General features: G+C 41.1%; 1 protein-coding gene across 1 annotated transcript; it reads left to right on the plus strand.

The window, feature by feature from the left end:
* Positions 1-2,528: 2,528 nt before the first annotated feature.
* LOC128697401 (uncharacterized) lies at positions 2,529-10,128 on the plus strand. The gene is made up of 3 exons (XM_053789021.2): positions 2,529-3,004; positions 8,434-8,505; positions 9,041-10,128. Exons 1-3 carry the CDS (start codon positions 2,982-2,984, stop codon positions 9,435-9,437), a joined length of 492 nt encoding a protein of 163 aa, XP_053644996.2. The 5' UTR covers positions 2,529-2,981; the 3' UTR covers positions 9,438-10,128.
* The last annotated feature ends 2,397 nt before the right edge of the window (positions 10,129-12,525 follow it).

Genomic DNA, 12,525 nt, shown 5'->3' on the forward strand with positions numbered 1-12,525 from the left:
GTGATTATGTACAGTATTACCATGATATATGATCATGTACAAATGTACATAATCACCATTATGCTGATGATCACCATAATGAACATGACTTATTATAGTGTATATATCGATATGTGCATTTCCACCATGATGTACATGTCCACCATGATGTACATGTCCACCATGATGTACATGTCCACCATGATGTACATGTCCACCATGATGTACATGTCCACCGTGATGTACATGTCCACCATGATGTACATGTCCACCGTGATGTACATGTCCACCATGATGTACATGTCCACCATGATGTACATGTCCACCGTGATGTACATGTCCACCATGATGTACATGTCCACCATGATGTACATGTCCACCGTGATGTACATGTCCACCGTGATGTACATGTCCACCATGATGTACATGTCCACCGTGATGTACATGTCCACCATGATGTACATGTCCACCATGATGTACATGTCCACCGTGATGTACATGTCCACCATGATGTACATGTCCACCATGATGTACATGTCCACCGTGATGTACATGTCCACCGTGATGTACATGTCCACCGTGATGTACATGTCCACCGTGATGTACATGTCCACCATGATGTACATGTCCACCATGATGTACATGTCCACCATGATGTACATGTCCACCATGATGTACATGTCTACCATGATGTACATGCCCACCGTGATGTACATGTCCACCGTGATGAACATGTCCACCGTGATGAACATGTCCACCGTGATGAACATGTCCACCATGATGTACATGTCCACCGTGATGTACATGTCCACCATGATGTACATGTCCACCATGATGTACATGTCCACCATGATGTACATGTCCACCATGATGTACATGTCTACCATGATGTACATGCCCACCGTGATGAACATGTCCACCGTGATGAACATGTCCACCGTGATGAACATGTCTACCATGATGTACATGTCCACCGTGATGGACATGTCCACCATGATGTACATGTCCACCGTGATGTACATGTCCACCATGATGTACATGTCCACCATGATGTACATGTCCACCATGATGTATATGTCCACCATGATGTACATGTCCACCATGATGTACATGTCCACCATGATGTACATGCCCACCGTGATGTACATGTCCACCGTGATGAACATGTCCACTGTGATGAACATGTCCACCATGATGTACATGTCCACCGTGATGTACATGTCCACCATGATGTACATGTCCACCGTGATGAACATGTCCACCATGATGTACATGTCCACCGTGATGTACATGTCCACCATGATGTACATGTCCACCGTGATGTACATGTCCACCATGATGTACATGTCCACCATGATGTACATGTCCACCGTGATGTACATGTCCACCGTGATGAACATGTCCACCATGATGTACATGTCCACCGTGATGTACATGTCCACCATGATGTACATGTCCACCGTGATGTACATGTCCACCATGATGTACATGTCCACCATGATGTACATGTCCACCATGATGTACATGTCCACCATGATGTACATGTCTACCATGATGTACATGTCCACCATGATGTACATGTCCACCATGATGTACATGTCCACCATGATGTACATGTCCACCGTGATGTACATGTCCACCGTGATGAACATGTCCACCGTGATGAACATGTCCACCATGATGTACATGTCCACCGTGATGTACATGTCTGCCATGATGTACATGTCCACCATGATGTACATGTCCACCATGATGTACATGTCCACCATGATGTACATGTCCACCATGATGTACATGTCCACCGTGATGTACATGTCTGCCATGATGTACATGTCCACCGTGATGTACATGTCCACCATGATGTACATGTCCACCGTGATGTACATGTCCACCATGATGTACATGTCCACCATGATGTACATGTCCACCGTGATGTACATGTCTGCCATGATGTACATGTCCACCGTGATGTACATGTCCACCATGATGTACATGTCCACCATGATGCTCACTATCACCATGTTGTACACGATCAGCCTGATGCACAAGACCACTTGATATACATGACAATCATGATGCTCATGACTAACACGATGTACATGACCATGATGTACATGGCCACCACGATGTGCATAATCTACATAATGTACATGACCACCATTGATGTACACGACTAACATACTGTACATGACTAACATGAACATGATTCCCATTACGTACATGAGCACCATGATGTACACAAGCACCACCATGTGCATGATCTTTGTTATGTACAGGATCAACATGTACGTGGCAACACTGTCCTGAACGTGATTACAGTCGGTTGCATTATTTTCAGTGCTGCCAACATGACTAAATTAAGAGTTGCTAATCTTCGCGTAAGTAAATTTCTCTCTGTTCCTTAATATCGTTTCAAATACATAATATACATAACACAATGTAAACTAATCATATTGATACCATGATTTATATAGTGCTGTAGAATGGTGTGTATCGCTGTCTAACTGAAGTTGTTGAGTGAATATGCGAGTAAGTTGCAACTGAACTTCCTGACGCTGGGTGCTGAGAGGCTGTCAGTTCAGCACACTTACTCGGCTGTCAGTGGTGATCTCGAGTGCAGATACTCTAACCTAGCTTCTAGAAACATCAAAAAATAATGGGAAATATCTAAACACCAACTATAAAGCAATATATGCGCTCGGACAGAGGCAAGAGGAACACTAAACCGTTGACACCCACAAACATCTGCAGTGACAAACATCACTGAACCAACACTAACCAGAGCCACTTTATATCCCAGCTCTTGTGGTCTTGACGAGGAGGAGAAGCCTATATATATATTTTGAAGGAGAGGAGAGAACCGCACGCATCTTCAAGAAAATCGCTGTGTTGAACGCCCTCAGATATTTCTTTTAAAGAAGAAATAACTGAAAAAACTGTACATAGAAGTACAATAATTAGATTAATTTCCAGTGTAAGAGTAACTGGTCATCTGCACAGAAATGGTTATCAGACTTAATAACAGGTTATTTATTTTGTGTTCATTATTTCAATTCTTTTCTCATTATCATAGTGACTGAAAATAATACTATATTAAAATATAAGAGACAAAAAATTACGATATTAAGATATAAAATTTGAGGGTTGGGACAGATGGTTGTCAGGGACAGATTAAGTAAGTTTATTCAGGTATACACAGATAATTACATAGATTATCATACATAGTAGCATATGTGTAGAGAACCTATGATAACCTAAAAAAAAAGTCAGACATAATGTATGTTATCTTAAAACTGTTCTTTCCTGAGCTTTGTTAATTCAATTCGTTTACCAGCGATCCACAAATGATGTTAATAAAAATAATTTTTCGAGCTTCTGGCAATACATCCAACTTTATTTTTTCCTCTTCAGCTAAAAAATCACTTACTGGGTTTTTGAGTCTGTGTTACATAGCATTTTCTTTTACAGTCAACTGGTGTTTATTTGACATACAATTTGTATCATCTGTAAACGTTGACATGTAGAATTTAATTCCCCTGAGTAAGGTCGTTAATATTAATTAAGAGCAGTATTGGTCCCGGGACTGAATATTGGGATAACTGGCTTGTATTATTTCCTTGGAATGATTTCTGAGGAAACGATAGTTTTTACACTTCCTTCGTCTATAGAAGTCCTGTCCTTGTTACTTGAGCCTGCTAGTATCAGTCCCTGATGCTTGAGCCTGCTAATATCAGTCCCTGATGCTTGAGCCTGCTAATATCAGTCCCTGATGCTTGAGCCTGCTCATATCAATCCCTTTATTCAGAGGAGTCCTATTCATGATACTCGAACCATCTTGTATCAGTTCCTTTATCTATACGAGTCTTATCCCTGATACTTAAATCTGCACGTAATCAGTCCCTAATACTGAACCTGGTTATCAGTCCCTGATACTTGAACCTGCTCGTATAAGTTCTTGATACTCGAGCCTGCTCGTATCAGTTCCTGATACTTGAATGTGCTCGTATCAGTAACTGATAATTGAGCCTGCTCGTATTAGCTCCTGTAACCAGAGGAGTCTTATCCCTAATACTTGAGTTTGTTTTTGATCCAGAATATAAAAGGTCTTTCGAAAATCCACTCACATTTAGTTTATCAGGTTTAATTGTACTTGTAGGGGTCAAGACAGCTCTTGGCCCTATATGTGTATGTGTGTGTTAGTTAGTTACCATTTTGTCCTAGGCACATTTCAATTTGACACTAGGCCTGTTGTATGTGTGTGTGTGTGTGTGTGTGTGTGTGTGTGTGTGTGTGTGTGTGTGTGTGTGTGTGTGTGTGTGTGTGTGTGTGTGTGTGCACCTGCACCTAATTGAAGTTGTTGGGGTCACGGTTCAGTTCCTGGCCTTGCATCCCAAACTACTTTGGAGGGCATCACTGATTTCTGGCCTCTCAGGAATATCATATCTTATAACGCTGCGTATGGTATAAACCTTGGTAATAAATACCGACATGTTGGTTTAGAAAGACACGTAAGCAAACACTGTGACATATTTATAAGAAAACGTTTCGGTCCTGGGACCTTGATCACTTCTAACATACAGAGGTGGAGAGTGAGGTGTGAGTGACGCATGGTGACCTGAAGAATGTCATGTTGGGATGAAGACGGGTAGACGATGAAATCATGTGACTCCTGTGTTGTTGGGTTGGTGGTCCTTAAGTATCATGTATGTTAAGACACCCGCACTAAAAGAGGAGTCCTCATTGGCTTCTTCTTGAGAGCTCTTCGCATCTCCAGCCCTTGTTTTCTTGAAGAAGAATGTACTTCCATAACACAAGACTTTACACGTCTTCAGTTCCCATCTTTCTTCATCCGAGATTGCAGACTCAAGGCGCAAGCTATCCTCAACAAACCGCCCATGGAACAGCCCCCTAAGCAGTTCATACTCGCCGGGCACTTGCTATGAGTAACATCAATGTTTCCACCATAAACACATCATCAATCAAAGACCTCACTACGAAACGCAGCCCCACACCTTACAATATGTAGGCGAGACAGGCAGAGATCTCGCAGTCCGCCTGAATGAGCATCAAAATGCCTCTAACAGAGACGATGTAAGGTACGCCTGTGTCCTCCACAGAGACTCCACGGGGCATTTGATGAACTGGAATGAGGCACAACTCGTTCTCACCAAACCAGACCTCAGACGCCGACGGTGCCTAGAAGCCTCACTAATCGCCGTCACCGACACTATATTATTATTATAATCAAGGGGAAACGCTAAACCCGTAGGATTATACAGCGCCTGGGGGGGGGGGATGTGGAAGGCATTCAGGCTTAATTCGGGGAACTGGAGCACAGATCGAATTCCCTAAATCACGAGCCCCTCACCAACATCAAGGAACATTCCCTGAGGGGCACCGACACTATAGAACGTAACACTGGAAACCACAAAATTTGAAAAACATTAGCATACATGATACTTGAGCACCACCAACCCAACAACACAGGAGTCACATACTTCCTCTCAGTTTTTACACAGGAGGATACCAGCGATATTCCAGTAATGATAAATTATGTAGAACAGGACGATAATAAACTGTGCACGATTAGGGTCACAAGTGACATGGTCCTTAGGCAAATAGATAAATTAAAACCTAACAAATCCCCAGGCCCTGATGAACTGTATGCAAGGGTTCTAAAGGAATGTAAAGAGGAGCTTAGCACACCTTTGGCTAATCTTTTCAACATATCACTACAAACTGGCATGGTGCCAGATAAGTGGAAAATGGCAAATGTGATACCTATTTTCAAAACAGGTGACAGGTCCTTAGCTTCGAACTATAGACCAATAAGCCTAACCTCCATAGTGGGAAAATTTATGGAATCAATAATTGCCGAGGCAGTTCGTAGCCACCTTGAAAAGCATAAATTAATCAACGAATCTCAGCATGGTTTTACAAAGGGGCGTTCCTGCCTTACGAATTTATTAACTTTTTTCACTAAGGTATTTGAGGAGGTAGATCATGGTAATGAATATGATATTGTGTATATGGACTTCAGTAAGGCTTTTGACAGGGTCCCACATCAGAGACTATTGAGGAAAATTAAGGCACATGGAATAGGAGGAGAAATTTTTTCCTGGATAGAGGCATGGTTGACAAATAGGCAGCAGAGAGTTTGCATAAATGGGGAGAAATGAGAGTGGGGAAGCGTCACGAGCGGTGTTCCACAGGGGTCAGTGTTGGGCCCCCTGCTGTTCACAATCTACATAAACGACATAGATGAGGGCATAAAGAGCGACATCGGCAAGTTTGCCGATGACACCAAAATAGGCCGTCGAATTCATTCTGACGAGGACATTCGAGCACTCCAGGAAGATTTGAATAGACTGATGCAGTGGTCGGAGAAGTGGCAGATGCAGTTTAATATAGACAAATGCAAAGTTCTAAATGTTGGACAGGACAATAACCATGCCACATATAAACTAAATAATGTAGATCTTAATATTACGGATTGCGAAAAAGATTTAGGAGTTCTGGTTAGCAGTAATCTGAAACCAAGACAACAGTGCATAAGTGTTCGCAATAAAGCTAATAGAATCCTTGGCTTCATATCAAGAAGCATAATTAATAGGAGTCCTCAGGTTGTTCTTCAACTCTATACATTCTTGGTTAGGCCTCATTTAGATTATGTTGCACAGTTTTGGTCACCGTATTACAGAATGGATATAAATTCTCTGGAAAATGTACAAAGGAGGATGACAAAGTTGATCCCATGTATCAGAAACCTTCCCTATGAGGATAGACTAAGGGCCCTGAAACTGCACTCTCTAGAAAGACGTAGAATTAGGGGGGGATATGATTGAGGTGTATAAATGGAAGACAGGAATAAATAAAGGGGATGTAAATAGTGTGCTGAAAATATCTAGCCTAGACAGGACTCGCAGCAATGGTTTTAAGTTGGAAAAATTCAGATTCAGGAAGGATATAGGAAAGTACTGGTTTGGTAATAGAGTTGTGGATGAGTGGAACAAACTCCCAAGTACCGTTATAGAGGCCAGAACGTTGTGTAGCTTTAAAAATAGGTTGGATAAATACATGAGTAGATGTGGGTGGGTGTGAGTTAGACCTGATAGCTTGTGCTACCAGGTCGGTTGCCGTGTTCCTCCCTTAAGTCAATGTGACCTGACCTGACTAGGTTGGGTGCATTGGCTTAAGCCGGTAGGAGACTTGGACCTGCCTCACATGGGCCAGTAGGCCTTCTGCAGTGTTCCTTCGTTCTTATGTTCTTATTTCATCGTCTTCCCGTCCTCATCCCAACATGACATTCTTCAGGTCACCGTGCGTCACTCACACCTCACACTTCAGGTCACCATGCGTCACTCACACTTCACTCTCCGCCTATATATAATGTCTTTCTACCTCTGTATGTTAGAAGTGATCAAAGTCCCAGGACCGAAACGTTTTCTAATAAATATGTCATAGTGGTTGCTTACGTGTCTTTCTAAACCAACGCTGTGTATACTGAGTGTGCCTCCACCTCTGCCTCGTCCAAGCCATTTCACTTTCCAGTTACATCTGTTTCCCATTGTTCCTGGTCCTTTTATTTCAAACAGTCTGTCATTTGTGATGAATGGTTTTGAAAACCGATAAGTTGAAGAATTGAGACACTTAATGCAACATATGGGAATCTTTACTGAAGAAGCGTTGGACTAATTGAAGAAACGTGGCGGAACGTTTCTTCACTAAAGATTCCCATATGTTGCATAAGTGTCTCAGTTCTTCAGTCTATCATGTCCCCTACCAATTTCTCTAAGTTTTGTACGTCGTAATCATATCTACCCTTGTCGTTCTTTCCACAAGGGTCATTAAATTCAGGTCCTCTCAGGTCTGCTACTACCCTGGTAGCAAACATTTGGATCTTTTCACGCGTGACCAGGTGTAGGCTTCTTGCCCACAGGTGTAGACTTCTTGCCCACAGGTGTAGGCTTCTTGCCCACAGGTGTAGGCTTCTTGCCCACAGGTGTAGGCTTCTTGCCCACAGGTGTAGGCTTCTTGCCCACAGGTGTAGGCTTCTTGCCCACAGGTGTAGGCTTCTTGCCCACAGGTGTGGTGCTTCATATTGCATGTAAAGTTCTGGAAGATTCTTTTTTCAGGTTCCTGAATACTGTTCTGAGGTTTGTTAACCTTGCATATGCCACTGACGTTATGCTCTTTATAGCTGTACGGATTTCTGACGACACTGTTAGTATTATATTAATCCCAGGTCCTTTTCACTCTCTGATACTTGTAGCTCTCTATTCACAAGACGAGCGTCCCGGTTCGATTCCCGCCGATGGTAGAAATATTGGGCATGTTTCTTTACACCAGTATGTCACTGATGTCAATTATGGTCTGTAATACCCTGTACATGTACTTGTAGAAATAAAGATATTATATTATTATTAGTAAAGTAAATATTTTTCTCTTCTACAGGAGGGCAGCCGAGAGTAACCCTATCAAGGTTATCGTGAAGGAAGACACAACCCTCGTTCAAGTACCACTTGGGTAGGTCACTCAGATATTAGGATAGAGTCTTTATCACAGTTAATAAAGCTTGTACTCGAGCAGCAAAGTTCTAAAAGGATATCTGGTACCTTAATTTTTTATTTTCAAAGTATTTTGAATCACTGTTCTTTAAGTAAGTTTTTGAAGGGTAAGTTGCCTTGATGCTGTTGAAGGGCTTCTGATCTGAGGAACTCGAGCAACCCCTCCGCTTTCTTGAATTTAGAACTAATTATCTTTCATTATAAATGCATTTTGCGATTCCTATAAACATAATAATAAAGATACCAAGTTGCTTTTAATATAGTATACATGAAAGTCATTTTTTTCAAAGATCTCAGTAAATTTTTTTGTTTAACTTTCCTTTCTAGCGTTACAGTAAAAAGGTTACCTTCGTCTTAATTTGGAGCAAGTTTCTCTACCATTCCATCGTCCTTATGAGTTCAACGCTCCTTCATGAATGTCGTTCTGCTACTACTACTACTGTTGCTGCTGCTCTTGTTAATTGTAACTAATATTACTACGAATGTGGTTGCAGGTGTCAGCGATGTGCCTGCTACAGAGATGACCCAGAACGTGTGACCCTGGTAGACAGCTTGTGTCTCCTCCTCACTGACGAGAAGATCACTGGACTCCAGTACCACGTCTACTCGGCTCTGTTTCTCGCCATCGTTTCTGTCATCGGCATTCAAGTCATGAAGTTACTGGAGAAGCATGACAAGTTTATGTTTTTCATCTCATTTGTTGTGAAATCCGCGTGTATTCTTCTCATTGTGGTGTTGGTATTACTGGTATTGATTTATTATTATTTCACCACAGCTATCAAGAAGTATTCAAAGGAGATGGATTATGAACGCCTTAAACAGGGCAGCCGGAATGGTGTCCGTCGTCCGAGGCAATATGTTAGACGAGCCCCCCTCAGTATGGTTCGATAAGCTATGTAACGCGATTACAAACAAACTAGATAAGATAAGATTTCGTTCGGATTTTTAACCCCGGAGGGTTAGCCACCCAGGATAACCCAAGAAAGTCAGTGCGTCATCGAGGACTGTCTAACTTATTTCCATTGGGGTCCTTAATCTTGTCCCCCAGGATGCGACCCACACCAGTCGACTAACACCCAGGTACCTATTTGCTGCTAGGTGAACAGGACAACAGGTGTAAGGAAACGTGTCGAATGTCTCCACCCGCCGGGAATCGAACCCGGGCCCTCCGTGTGTGAAGCGGAAGCTTTAGCCACCAGGCCACCGGGCCACAGTGTGGCTGGGGTTAGAACCCAAACCCATAGCAAGTGAGTCGTAAAACTCCAGGCCAATGCATAAGTCAGCTGGTCCGGTGGCTTACGCACTGGCCTGGAGTTTTACAACTTACTTGCCATGAGTTCTAACCACCCCCGTACCCTTGTTTGTAAGCTAATGTAATGCAGTGGCCCATTACTATAGTGTTGCTGCAACTCTCGAAACACCACGCAAAACATATTTTTAAATTGTGGCTCTGTTTCTTAATTCATGCAAATAACTCATCATTATTATTACAATAACTTTGTGAGGAAGGTGTCATTGAAACAGCTTTCAACTTAGCTCTGTTTTAAGATAATCCGTAATAAACATAAGCGTATGTTCTGCATTAATCTTTCCCATATAACCTGCTATCACTACGTCACTATTATATACATGCAATGACAAAATAATGAGATACAGTTTATGTCACTACTGCACATGTATTATCTAGGATCTCAGGTCACAGTCCCAAAGGGACTTGTTAAATGACTCTCAACGTCAACGCGGTCTTCCCAAGGTCACGGATCACTTTAAGGTCACACCTTCATAAGTCTAACTAATCCGAGGATAAGATAAGCATCTACACTATAAAATATGGAAATATGAGTGAAAGATACTCCCATCTGTACCTAATATGTAAGGTAATACAGTTTTCTCATGCCTCGGGAAAGATAACATGGACAGAAAAAATTAATACATACAGACAGAAGTCAAACTTCCATTATAACTTTACTTTTCGTGTCTTTGATCTGGAATTTGTGCAGACAAGTTGTGCATCAAGTTTCTCAACGGTTTTATGCTCTGTGGATAATGGAAAGGGTAAGCCCTGTTTTTTTTTTTAAGTTTGGTATAATACATGGCTCATGATTAAACACAGACGGTGAACATCAAGAAAATAAGTTAAATGATAAATACATCTGGGACACACACGTATAAATTTTAAAATGACTTAGTGATCTCTTCTCGTTCAGTCTCACAATGAACTGTAATTCACTACACAAATCTGCAGCATCAATGTCTTTGTCATCACTATATTGTAAAGCTTATTCTAGTTTTAAGCAATATTCTGTTTTAAGCAATATTCAGGGAGGCTTCGCCTCACCTGAATATTCTGTTACTTCGTTGTTATTGTGTGCATATTGTAGATGTCATGCATCAAAACTTTGGGGTCCCAGTCCCAGGACCCATTATGTACCTCTGTAATCTTTAAATACTTTTGTAACTTGTCATGATTGTGACCAGATCTACCTGGAGTTCATTACCTTTGTAACTTGCTCAGCTATCATAACTCTGGAGTCCAGTCCGTGGACCCATTATGTACCTCTGTAATCTTTTGACTACCGCCCACAGGATGGGTCTGGGGTGCATAATAAACATATTAACTAGCTAACATGCAAGAAACCAAACAAAATTTGCTTCATACATATGTGTTTGAGCCTTTGTTCAGTTGATTGTATTACCACATCCAAGGTTGAAAAATATAATTTCACTCTGGACTTCTGCTTGGGATTCTGAATTGACTTACATTCCGTCGCATAAGCAAACTGGCTCAAGTTCTAATTCTGTTAAAATGTCCATTTCTTCAGAAAGTTCATGGGTATTTATTAATGTGTTCTCAAATTCCTCTTCATTCCTGCAGTTTAGAAGATAAATTTTAATTTCTTTCAGCTGTTCAGTTGCCTCAGTTATATCAAATTCCTTATCCTGAAAATTTTTTGCTATCTATATTGATCGCAAGTCCATGGGAAAGTGGAGAAGAATACTTTCTTCATTACTAGCAAAAGGCTAGTAACTCCACCAGTATAAATTACTAAATAAAAAGAAAAAATTTATGAAAACATTTTTTTTTGTCGAGTCGCCCAGCCTCGGTGGGAGACGGCCGGTGTTAATTTTTTTTTTCGGAATAGAATATCGTCCCAAACAACAAAGGAGAAAATAAATCTGAAATTGGACGTTATTTAGGAGACTACATGCTACAACCCGTGAAGAATACCCAAACAATCCTGTAACAGTCATGTAAAACATCAACTACATAAGTGACAGTGAAGAGATTCCAAACCATTAACATGGCTTTCCCATCTTATATCACCTAATAATTCCCATTATGTATCACTTAATGTTTCACTGTCAGGCTGGACACTACCCTGAAAAGTTCAGTACAGTATTATTATTATTATTATTATTATTATTATTATTATTATTATTGCTACTATTATAATTAGGTATCCCCCAAAGGGGGTACTTTTTAAGTAGTTGTGTGAATTTTTTCCCATTTTTTGAATATTTCGTTTATAACTTGGGAAAGCCTCATCTGATCGTCTTCAAATGTTCACTGTTGCTTTACTGTAACGGGGAATAGTTCTTTCAGCTTTTTGGCATGAGTGATGCCTCTGGAAAGGTCGAAGTTAATTAGATGTGACAGAAATTATCACGTGAAAAGTAGTATCGGTTTTTCCAATTTCTGAAACAAAAAAAAAGTTGGAACTTACACAGGCTAAAATGAATCCAAACTTTTCTCTTAGTAAGACTGGCCAGCTTTATTTAAAGTAAAGTTTTATGCAAGCTTAGTATACCCTGATCCACCATGAGGCCTGGTCTCAGACCGAGCCGCGGGGGCGTTGACCCCCGAAACCCTCCAGGTGTGGAAAATTACATTTATCTGAATGTATCATTATATACATAATAGTAAATGAACAAAGATAATTATTATTTATCAGTTAGACAAGTAGGAATTTGGGACACC

This window comes from Cherax quadricarinatus, chromosome 44 (genome assembly GCF_038502225.1).
Source record: "Cherax quadricarinatus isolate ZL_2023a chromosome 44, ASM3850222v1, whole genome shotgun sequence".
Lineage (NCBI taxonomy): Eukaryota > Metazoa > Arthropoda > Malacostraca > Decapoda > Parastacidae > Cherax > Cherax quadricarinatus.

Coding starts and splice junctions, on each gene's coding strand:
- LOC128697401 (XM_053789021.2), top strand. CDS start 2,982: ATGGTTATCAGACTTAATAACAG. Junction 3,005..8,433: donor GTTATCAGACTTAATAACAG/GTTATTTATTTT, acceptor TCTCTTCTACAG/GAGGGCAGCCGAGAGTAACC. Junction 8,506..9,040: donor CTCGTTCAAGTACCACTTGG/GTAGGTCACTCA, acceptor ATGTGGTTGCAG/GTGTCAGCGATGTGCCTGCT.